The following is an 11,115-nucleotide window of genomic DNA, read 5'->3' on the forward strand; positions in this document are numbered from 1 at the left end:
CTGAGCCGGGGGGGGGCCGGCGGCGCGTTTCCCGCCGCCCAGGAATCCCGGCGGAGCAGCCTCCGTCCGCGGGCGAGGGACGCGCTGCGTCGGGGTCGGACGAGGGGGCACGCGGCACCCGCGCCCCGCCGCTCCTCGGCGCCCACTCAGCGGCCGTCGGTGCCCCCTGGCCCCGCGCGGCCCCCCAGCCCAGCGCCCGCGCGCGTCGGTCCGCGCTCTGGAGCCGGCGGCCGGCGGTGGCGTGTGCTGACGTCATATGGGCCGCCCGCCCCCGATTGGCCGCGGCCGCCTCACCAGACCGCGAGCGCACCGGCGCGCGGGCGGGGCGGGGCGCGCGGAGGCCACGCCCCCAGGCACGAGCGGGGCGGCGGGCGCCGGATCACGTGACCCGGGCCCCGCCAGCCGCCTTATAAACCGCGCGCTGCGCCGCGGGCCCAACTCCGGGCAGTCCGGGCCGGCGCGTCCAGCGCTTCCTCCTTTGCGACCCCCTCCGTTGGCGAGCCCGCGGGCGGGCGCCCCTCGGCCAGGTACGCGGAGCGCGGCGCGGTCCCGGGAGCGGGGCAGCCGGCCTCCGTCGGGTCTGCGGCTTCGATGCGGACCCCGGTGGGATCTGCTGCACTCCCGACGCCTGTGGGCCCGGCCCCGGCCCCCTCAGCCCGCCGGGACCCCGGTACCTCGTCCTGGGCGGCCTGCGCACGCACGGGGTCTGGGAAACTTTCGGGTACAGGGGCGCGTACGGGCGGGAACGAGTCGGCGCCGCAGCCCGTGCCCCCCGCCCGTTGCCCCCGGTGCGCCCGTCCCCGCGGCTCCCGGGCAGGCAAGGTTCCCCAGATGGTCTGGCGATGAAGGAGAGCACAGCCCCCCGGGTGGGTCTCCCGTTCTTGGAAATGAACTTGGCCGTGACCCCGCCTTCCCGGACCCCCTTTTCCTTCCAGGAAAGCCCGTCCCACTCCGGTGACTGATGCCCAGACTGGACGACCACTTCTGGAGCTGCTCGTGTGCTCAGGGCGCCAGGCACCGAGGCCGCCCGGCAGCCCGCTCCGGAGGGCTGGCGGCCAAGGTCGGGGAGATGATCACCTCCTCGGTGGCCGGGCCCTCGCTGCGGGCCGCCCGCAGCGCCCCCAACCCCGACCCAGCTCCCGCGCCTCTGGGCCCGGGCGAAGGGGGCTACGCCACCAGCTGGCACCACCACCTGCTGCAGAGGAGCCTGGTGCTCTTCTCTGTCGGGGTGGTCCTCGCCCTCGTGCTCAACCTGCTGCAAGTGCAGAGGAACGTCACCCTGTTCCCCGAGGAGGTGATCGCCACCATCTTCTCCTCTGCCTGGTGGGTCCCTCCCTGTTGTGGGACGGCGGCTGGTGAGTAGAACTTGTTTTAAAGATGTCTGTCTGTTCAGTGCTTTTCGGGCTCTCAGAAGCATTTATTTGAAAATGGAGCCATCCAGAGGGAAAGCATGCCTGCCCCGGGTTGCTGTTTTTAGGGGGAGGAGGGGACATGGAACCCCCGAGGCTGCCTCCAGGTGGGAGGAAGCTGATGGAGATGAGGGGGGAGATAAGCGCTGGGCCAGACCTTCCCCTCACTTTGGGGCTCCCGGACAGGACCGTGTTCCGGAGCCAGGCTGTCACCGGGCCAGCTGCCCCGATTGGTCGCCCGCAGAACTGGTGAGCAGAGGCACCTGGCCGCTATTGGCTGCGGGTGCAAACATGCTACACGCCGGGTAACTGAAAACAAACTGTCACGTGGGCAGAGGCGTTGCCAGGGAACCGCCTCCCTACTTCCTTCTGCGGGGCAGGCCCTGCCCCAGCCTGTGGGGAAGAGTGACCCCGCCTGTGCACCCAGGTGGGCACCTGTGCCCAGTACTTAACACAGGCTCATCTAAACGTTGGGCAGGCAGGCTGCCTCTGCGGTAGTTTTTGGTTATTTAGCCGGTTGGCTAAGGATGCTGAATGGTTCCCTGCCCAGATGCCATGGTACTTCTCAGGCACACAGCATTTGGGAATAAAATCCTGTCAGCCACTTCCTGCAGCCTCAGCTCTGCCCTGTGGAAACACAGGGGGTTGGCCCTTCCTGAGGACCCCAACGTCTGGCGGGCAGACGGGGCAAACTCGCTGCACAGCCAGGGGAGGAGCGCCCGCTGCGCCTGGTGGCTAACCCTGTGCTTCCCCTGCTCAGCTATAGCTCCATATGACAGTGTGGACACTGAGTCACAGCTCCACTCCGTGTCCAGGGACACAGCCAGCCTCCCTGGAGTCTGGGCAGCAGACTCATGTTAGCAGGGAGGCAGGAGGCTCAGAGTGTCGGTATGCTTCAGCCAGGACACCTGGGGGTAGAGACACTGGTTTTGGAGCAGGGGAACTATTTTATTTTACTTTTTTTGTCTAGAGGAACAATGTTTTCATCTTTGGTCCTGCTTCATTTTTTGAAACCCTTTAAAATTACTCTGTGCTGGCTTAAGTACTAGCTTTAGATGTGAATTCTATTTTCCATACACATTTGGTGCAATAGTTTCTTTGGATCAAAAACTTGATCTTAGCCTGGCTTGTGTGGCTCAGTGGTCAAGCGTCCACCTATGAACCACGAGGTCACAGTTCGTTTTCTGTCAGGTCAGGGCACATGCCTGGGTTTCAGGCTCAGCCCCTAGTGCGGGGTGTACAGAGGCAGCCAATCAGTGATTCTCTTTCATCATTGATGTTTCTATCCTTATTTCCCTCTCCCCAGCTTTGAAACCAGAAAAAAAAAAATTTTTTTAACTTAATCTTAAAAATTAAAGGTCTTGCCTTCTTTGTAATGGAAGCTTCAGGAAATTCTAGGAATGCTGCGGACTGAAAGGTCCAGGTTTGATTCCTGACAAGAGCATGTACCTTGGTTGTGGGCACATCCTTAGTAGGGGGTGTGCAGGAGGCAGCTTATCGATGTTTCTCATTGATGTTTCTCTCTATCCTTCCCTTCCTCTCTGTAAAAAATCAATAATATATATATATATTTTAAAAGGTAAAGTTAAATTATAGTGCAGTAAGTTACAGAGTTTGGAGTTCTGTTTTTCGAAGCTCCAAAATTAGAGCTTGAAATGTAACATGAAATTGAAACTGAAAGTCTTTCACTTTCGAGTTTAGCCAGAACTGTGTTTCCTGGTCTTTGTTCAAGAACCCAGAGCCGTCACCTCTCCTGGAACACGGCGGGCTCGGCCTGGCCCTCAAGCCGGAGCCAGCCCACAGGCCCTGGGTGCATCCGCACCAGTCGCCACGCGCCTCACGCCTTCCGCTGGCTTCTCTCCCGGAACCCCATGCCTTCTCCTGGCTTCATTCTACTCGCTCATGCTTTCAAATTCTGGGCCTGAAAACTTTCTAGCTGCTCAGATCCCAGGGAGTGGGCTCCTCCTCTGGCTTCCTGTTGCATAACCTCATTTACACAGGAGGAAGCAAGCGGGAGCTGCCGCCATGCCTGGCCCTGGGCTCCACCGTGAGGCCCGCTCCAGGGGCAGCTGGTGCTCTCCGTCTCCTGTGGTCAGATCTCTCACCCCTCACCACTGAGCCCAGGCCAGCCTGTGGGCACAGGGCCTCTGACCCTAACGTCAGAGTGAGACCAGCATCAGCGCTGGCCCTGGAGGGGCGTCATACTACGGCATGACGGGCCTGGGAGGGCTCCCGTAGGCCCCTTCTCGTAGATGAGAGTCAGGTGGGCGAAGCAGAGCAGGCACAGAGCTCAGGCGTGTGGCTGAGCGCCTGCTTCGCTCACGTCGGCTTAAGTAAATCAAAGACTGGCTTTGCTTTAAACTGATTTTTTTGTTAGTACTCAAGGAGAACAAAAATATAAAATGAGTCTGAATTTCATCATTACATCGCCGCGGGTCAGTCTCCAGGTGTGTGTTGTCTGAATGCCACGTAGAAAGCCTGTCGTTTGAGGCTGTTATTGGTCATGTGGTGTTACTGACGTCATTCTGACTGTTCTCTTCTTGTCTGGCAGCGGTTGTCGGCTTGCTGTACCCCTGCATCGACAGTCACCTCGGGGAGCCCCACAAGTTTAAGCGGGAGTGGGCCAGCGTGATGCGCTGCGTGGCGGTGTTCGTGGGCATCAACCATGCCAGCGCTGTATCCTTCCATGAGCTGCCGTGTTCAGAGCGTTCTGTGTAGTTGTGTGTGGAAGCGTGGTGTTACTGTGGATGAGTGTGTGCTGTCTGAGAGTCTGTGGATGAAGTTTTTCACGTGTTTTATTTAGAGCCTGTGGCTTAGCTTACACTCACCAGGTGTTAGCAGGGCCCTGAGTCCTCCAGCGTATTTCCCAGGTTATTTCCAGAGACGGTGCAGACCCTGCCCAAGGCAGGATCTTCCTTCCTGGGAGTCTGTTCTTCCGTCTTTGCATTGTGGTGACCTGGCTCCTGTGGCCCATTGACCACTGGTGACAGGGTCACTGTTGCTGGGCTTCTCCCAGAAGGCCGAGGCAAGGCCTGGCCGGGACCACGGCAGTGCCCGGCGGTCCGCAGGTCCCCGGTGGAGCGCACGACATGGGACATAAGTGCATTTTAGGAGGAAGGTCCATAGTCCCAGGGCTCAGAAGGTTTATGGCTCCTGGAGAGTCTGTTTTCAATCTTAGAGACAGATTTCTCAGAGCTACCAGTTCCTCACTCTGCTCCCCCGGGTGACGTGAGCTGCCACTGAAAGGTGCTAGTTCTAAGATATCTTACTCTGCCCCGGCCGGCAAGCAGAGCTGTGGGGAGTCAGCTGTGCGCTCCGCCCGGGAGTGCGTGATGACGAACGCCGTCTGAGGGCCTCACGCAGACGGCGAGGAGAGTGCTCACACTTCAGTTACTGATGAGACAGAAAGGACAGGACTGAGATGACTTACTACCAGAACAGGCTGTGTTGTGGCTGAAATGCAGCAGAGTTTTTCATACACTTCCAGAAGCTTGCCGGAAGATGAGTTTGTGCCCCGTGACCTTGCTCGGGACCCTTGTATCCAGCCACCTCTCTGCAGCTCACGGGGCAGCTGTTGTGGGTGGAGAATGAGGTGCACAAGAAGACAGACACGTGTGGGCTCTGGGGTTTTCTGGGTTTTGATCTTATTAAACCACTAACTTTTCCTTAACTTTTCACCATCAGAAGTTGGATTTTGCCAATAATGTTCAGCTCTCCCTGACTTTAGCGGCCCTGTCCTTGGGCCTTTGGTGGACATTTGACCGTTCGAGAAGCGGCCTTGGGCTCGGGATCACCATCGCCTTCCTCGCCACGCTCATCACCCAGCTGCTGGTGTACAACGGCGTCTACCAGTAAGCACGCGGTGGCAGCCGCCTCTGCGCCGAGGCCTCCGGTTTGTTTCTGATTTGTTTCTGCGGAGCCACCCGGTGCGTCCCGGAAGTGCTGCTCGCTGCCGCGCCCACAGCGCCCTGTACAGGGAAACCACGCAGGGGCGGGACGGGCGGTCTGATGTGAACGCCCGCCCGGGCAGGACTCCGCGGCCGCGGGCTCAGCCTTTCTCCTTTGCCCGCAGGTACACCTCCCCAGACTTCCTCTACATCCGCTCCTGGCTGCCCTGCATCTTCTTCTCCGGGGGCGTGACGGTTGGGAACATAGGACGACAGCTGGCCATGGTACGTGCATTGTCATTGGCACCTGCCCTGTGGGTCCGCCCCGGAGGACCGCTTTATGGGACGTTTCCTGGGTGTTGACAAATGTCTTCCTGAGACTCAGCGCAACAGTTATTGAGAAAAGCGTATTTTTTTTAAAAAGCCCAGCTAGTTCTTTGCTCAGTCACAAGGGTGCCCATACCCGAGAGCACGGCGCAGGCCTGGGGTCGCAGGGCCCCTGACCTCCTGCAGCCCAGTGCCGGCGGCCAGGCGCAGAGACCGCGCCGAGGCCAGCAGAGGGCGGCTGGCCGGAGCGTCCGCCCTCCCGAGGGTGCGGGTGACGTGGGAACGGGCAGCAGGGCAGGCGGAGCCCGAGGCCGAGGCTGCCCACCTGCAGGTGCCAGGTCGGGCCGGCCCAGCGTCAGGGAGGTGGCCCGCCTGGCACGGCCTGTCCTTCCTGTAAGAGGAAGAAGCCAGTCCCCTTGGCACCACTGTGTGAGAGCCAGCAGGAAGCGCAGGCAGGGTCACAGTGCAGCGCCCGGTGGCTAGAATCAGTGTCTGAACACTTGTTGCAAAGACGCTTCAGTGTGGACATTAAGCTGGAGTCTCAGTCGGCACATTGCTCTCCGCCCCTCGTGGTCTTCTCAAACATGACCTCAGGTGCTGGCTGGGCCCTGCCTTTGGTTTCCCTCTCACCCCCAAAGGCCTGCGAGTCCTCTGAAAGCTGCTCCCTCCTCGTGGGAAAGCACAGCCCAGCTCGCTGTCCCCTCTGGCCTTGGGGCCCAAGTCCCCTCCCCAGGAAGCCCCGCCCACGCCAGCGGAAGGAAGGGTGCGTTTCCGGGGCCACGAAGCCTTTCTGGAATGTGTGCTCCTGCTGCAGCAGGAAGACGCATGCGTGGAGCCAGGCTGGCTTGCACAAGACTCCACTTGGAATGTAGGGAAGCACTTTTGCTCCAGATTATGTCAGGGCTGAGAATGCAAACCACACTGACAACAAGGGTTGTTAGAAGGTGAGACTCCCAGCAGCGACCGTCCCTGTCTCACGGTAGTTTCTTTCGTCACCTTTCGTGTGGGGGGCTTTCCCCGAACCACAGCGGAGGTGCCGCCTGCTCCCCCTGCCAGATCGGGGCCCGCTGCCCAAAGCCCGAGCCGGCGCCGGTCCTGCAGGTGCGGATGTGGCCCGCATGGCCAACCGTAGGCTGCACCCATTCTCTTACGGGCACTCATGGCGGCAGGAGGCCTCGGCTGTGCCACAAAGTGGCCTCTTCAGAAAGAGCGAGTGGAGTTGGGATAATGAGCCTACGCCTCTAGTTTCTTTCTTTGGAGAAATGAAACAAATTAGCAGCTTCCATACGTCATTGTGTTTGTGAAAATAGGGTCAGTCTGGTCGGTGCTTTAGAAACGGGCGTGTCACCGGCTGTGCACTCCCACGCGACACGAGGAACCGGCCTGGCTTGGCGGTGTCTGCCGCGTTCACAGCTGCCGGGCGTGAGCTGTGACCGTGGCGAAGGCGCGGTCTGCGGGTAGAGACCCCAGGTGGGCACCATGCTTAGCATGGCGACCGGGTCTGGCCGAGTCCATGTCACCATGGGCTCCTGCTGGTCCCTCGTCATGGCGATTCGTATCAGTGGCCGCTGCACCCCTGTCCCTGGTTCCCTCCTGTCCTCACCCAGGTGCCCCCCTTCCCCAGCCGCCCCCTCGGGGAGAAGTCTAGTCGGTCTTCACTAACGCTGTGGACCGGCTCTGCCACTTGAGGGGCACGACGTGTGTCTGCCCACAGGCTGGTGGGTACTCGGCGGCCAGGTCCCAGCAGCTCATTGGGCTGCAGGAGGCTGTTCGTGGACCCGCTTCCCTGCTGTGCGAGCGCTGGCCGCCACGCTGTGCGGGCTCCGCCTGGCTGGTACTGCCAGCGGCTTCTGGGTGGCACTGTCGCCAGCCTGTGTGCTTACAGCCCGTCCTGAGGCTCTTGGAGGGTTTGAAACTATTGCTGTTAGCAGCTTAAAGTTCTTTTACAAAGAAGCCAGGCTTCCAGCTGCCGCGGCCACGGGCCTGTGCCTCCCTCGGGGACCGCTGGCGCCTCCTGGCTGCTTCGTCGTTGGCTGGCAGTCCCCGCGCAGCGGGCACCGGGAGGAGCTGCCCTCCCTCTTAAGGCGGAGAGACAGCCACTGGCCCGATGGGCAGAGAGGGCGGCGCTGGGCTTGTGGCGAGTGTGCCCTGCGCCTCTGATGGAGGACACGCCGGTCACTCGCCTGTCAGAGGGTCCTGGGCTGGCGGCACGATGGCAGCCCTCTCGCCACTGAACACGCTGCGCTCGGCGGCACCATGTGTGGGCACCCGTCTGGGCGGGGCCGACTCCTGCCGGCGGTGCGTGCTCTCTCTCTGGTTCCCAATCTGACGCGTCCCCGCAGACGCGCTCCGAGCCCCATCCCTCCGAGTGAGCCTTTGTGAGCCCGGCTCCGAGCCCTGTGGCTGAAGCTGCTGCAGACCCTCCTCCTCCTTCTGTCCCCTCCTGTTCCCAAGTGGCCATTCCCCAAGGTCTGCGCCCCCGACGCCCCTTGGGGGACGACACGGACCCGGCACCTCACACATCTGTCACAGGAGGTCTGGGCCGAGGCGTGTCCTCTGCCGGCGTTCCCGCTTCCCGTCCATGTCATACCCCGGCAGGGGCCTCCCCTCGCCTTCCAGGCCCGCCGATGGCCAGCAGCTCTGTGCACGGCTTATGTCACTCACTCTGTCTCTGTTCTCATAGGGCGTCCCCGAGAAGCCACACAGCGACTGAGTCTCCCGCCACCGCCTCGGGGGGACAGCGGGCGTGGCAGACACCCAGGCATGGACATGGACGGGACACACGACAATCTTCCCTCGGGATCGGGACCACGGAGACGGATGACTCACCTGGGACTCCTGGAAACCGCCCGCCCGTGCAGATGAGCAGGTGCCCAGGGGACAGCTCACCTGGAGATGCCACCTCAGCTCCCTCGTACCTGCCCTGCCCTGCCCTGCAGACCCAGGACCCGGCGGGGGCAGGGGCCACGGGCGCCATTTCCGGGCGTCCCATGCTGTTTCTCTCATAAAAAGCAAGTTGCCATATTACAAAGCCTTGAACTAAAGCCCAAGTCCCAGCTCTTGGTTTGGGGTCCTGCCACAGTGGAGAGCTTGCAGGTGCTTAACAAAGGCAAGTGTGTTAACATAGGAATGATATTTATCCAAAAGATTTTACAAATAGGGCTGTGTGCAAAGCGCCGCAGCAGGGCCACCTGGTGGTCAGGACAGGCCCATCGCTCTGTGGCGCAGTGGGGTCGCGGTGCCCGCGGAGACAGTCGCACTGAGTGGGGGGCAGCTCTGCAGGGGACGCGTGGACGAAGTCGGGTCTGCCCGGGTTTCTGCCTCCATGAGCCGGACTGCTGTGTCGTCGATGCTCCGGCGTCGAGAGGACTTCCCTCGGCCCTATAGGATCTGCAATCTGTGATTGCCTTGTGAACGACGCGGCCTCCCTGCTCGAACACTGATTCTTCTGTGCTAAGGTGCGAGCACAGTGCATCCACCCGGTGGCCAGGCCACGGGGCCCGGTTTGCAAGCATCGGGTTCTTCACTTCAAGTGCAATGTGTACGAAAACCAATCTGAGCCTTGTATTCTCTACATATTTATTTTTTTTAACGAGTGAGATGTTAGAGGTTCTCCATTTCAGCCCTGCATGGAGGCAGGTCAGCAATAATTCCTCCCGGGAAGTCGCTGTTGCCATGCCCGCTTGAGCCCGGCTCCTTTCAGCTCTCCAGTTCTGTGGGTTTCAGTAACTCTTACTTACAATGTATCCTCTTTTGTGTTTTGAAATGTACATGTGTTTGGTTTAGATTCTGGGAAAGCAGCTTGGTTAAAGGCTCCTGGGACGGAAGCCAGCGGCAGCGCTGGGCCCTGGCTGCCGGGACCCTGGTGTCTGGACAAGAGCTCACAGTGATGCTGAGTTCCTGTGGCTGGTTTGTTTGGGGAGAATATTGTTGAGAAAATGGGATTGTCCTGAACTTTGCAATGAGCCCCTGTACATTCTCTGAAGATGAATGATGAGAATATGCAAAGATTTTTTAACAGAGACGCCAGCCTTTTGTGAAAACCGGAAGTCATTATCTGAAAGCAGTCATCAAATCTAAATATATTTGATGATGGGCAAACAACTAGTGTTTTTTCCTCTTCGGCTGGAAGTAAATCTGTATCCCTTAGACATAATGTGGCCAAAAAATGTGAATCTGGTGACTCCCTTTGCCAATACTTTACAGCGAGTACATGAACCAAAGTGACCCAGGTTGTTGGTCACATGTGTGACCAGCGTGCACGACGCCAGAAGGAGCAGCCGGGAGGTTCTCGTCATACTCATTGTCAGCATTGTGTTCTTTTTGCATTTGTTTTTTATGTCTATTAAAGGTTCAAAACCAACCATGTATTGATGGGTTTTTCTTCAAAAGGGGAGGTGGTGTGACAATTTGGAATGGACTGAGCTCAGGGAACCAGGACTCCACTGGGAATCCGCCCTCAGGCCCAGGACCTGCCCTTCGGGTGGGAGTGGTGGGGGGCTCCAGAGGGGGCCCGGCCAGAGGGGCCTGGGGGCCACTGCTCTTGACACTGATTTTCCAAAAAGCAGCCCTGGGGCCCTCAGAGCCCAGAAGACGCTGAGGACTCCCCAGCCATCACTCGGCACTTAACGCGGCTTTTGTCACGTGCGTTAGGTGGTGAGCTCGCTTTGCGTTCCAGTGAGAGCAAGAAAACCTGTTCACACTGGGCCTCATACATTTCCTAACACCGTGCCTCCGTCTCACACAGCTTCTCCCACCGCACCTGGTGGGGGGCACGGAAGGTCCGGGCCGACCCACCAGGTGTGTCTGCATCTAAGCTAGCGGTGCCCGCTCTGAGGGTCCGAGTCCGCGTTTTAGAGTGCGAGGGAATGTGTCCTGGGATTTTTTTATTTTATTTTTTTGTCTTTGAGCAAGTAATGGGGCAATCCCATTCCAATACACTGGCAGGGGTCCTCAAACTTTTTAAAGTGGGGGCCAGATCACGGTCCCTCAGAGAGCTGGAGGGCCGGACTATATGAACTACTAATTCCTACTGTAACACCTCGGCTGCGCTCACTGCCCAAAAAACCTGTCGGGCCGGATCAGACTCCTCTGCGGGCCGCATGTGGCCCGCGGGCCGTAGTTTGAAGACCCCTGCGAATCCAGGGAAGGCAGGCCCCGCACAGCGTCCCGGCCTCCTCCCATGTGCAGGCCAAGAAGTGGGGTCTCAGGACGGGCACGTGGGGGTTCACCTGGCTGTTCCCAAGTCACCTGCAGTCTTACCTGGGGAGCGCTCCTGGCAGATTCAAGTCCAGAGTCAGTTCTAATTCAGCCACATGGTGCCCTGCGCCCCCTCCTTGAGTTACAGACATTCCCTTTATCTCGGGGGAAGAGGGGAGGTCACCAGGTCTAGTCTCCGACACGTGGTCTGCGACCCTCTGCGCAGAGGCAGGCAGAGTGTAGGGTCGCGGAGCAGATCCCACTGGCGCCCCGGAGGCTGCTCCGAGGGAAGC

At 59.8% G+C, this 11,115-nt stretch overlaps 1 protein-coding gene across 1 annotated transcript; it reads left to right on the forward strand.

Annotated features, from left to right (window-relative positions):
• Positions 1 to 395: 395 nt before the first annotated feature.
• Positions 396 to 9,986, forward strand: INSIG1 (insulin induced gene 1). The gene is made up of 6 exons (XM_084896831.1): positions 396 to 527; positions 936 to 1,355; positions 3,961 to 4,085; positions 5,094 to 5,260; positions 5,482 to 5,581; positions 8,307 to 9,986. Exons 2-6 carry the CDS (start codon positions 962 to 964, stop codon positions 8,334 to 8,336), a joined length of 816 nt encoding a protein of 271 aa, XP_084752957.1. The 5' UTR covers positions 396 to 527; positions 936 to 961; the 3' UTR covers positions 8,337 to 9,986.
• Positions 9,987 to 11,115: the final 1,129 nt, after the last annotated feature.

This window comes from Pipistrellus hanaki, assembly GCF_964339955.1.
Source record: "Pipistrellus hanaki genome assembly, chromosome: 10".
Taxonomy (NCBI): Eukaryota; Metazoa; Chordata; class Mammalia; order Chiroptera; family Vespertilionidae; genus Pipistrellus; species Pipistrellus hanaki.

Coding starts and splice junctions, on each gene's coding strand:
- INSIG1 (XM_084896831.1), top strand. CDS start 962: ATGCCCAGACTGGACGACCACTTCTGGAGCTGCTCGTGTGCTCAGGGC. Junction 5,261..5,481: donor GTGTACAACGGCGTCTACCA/GTAAGCACGCGG, acceptor CTTTGCCCGCAG/GTACACCTCCCCAGACTTCC. Junction 5,582..8,306: donor TAGGACGACAGCTGGCCATG/GTACGTGCATTG, acceptor CTGTTCTCATAG/GGCGTCCCCGAGAAGCCACA.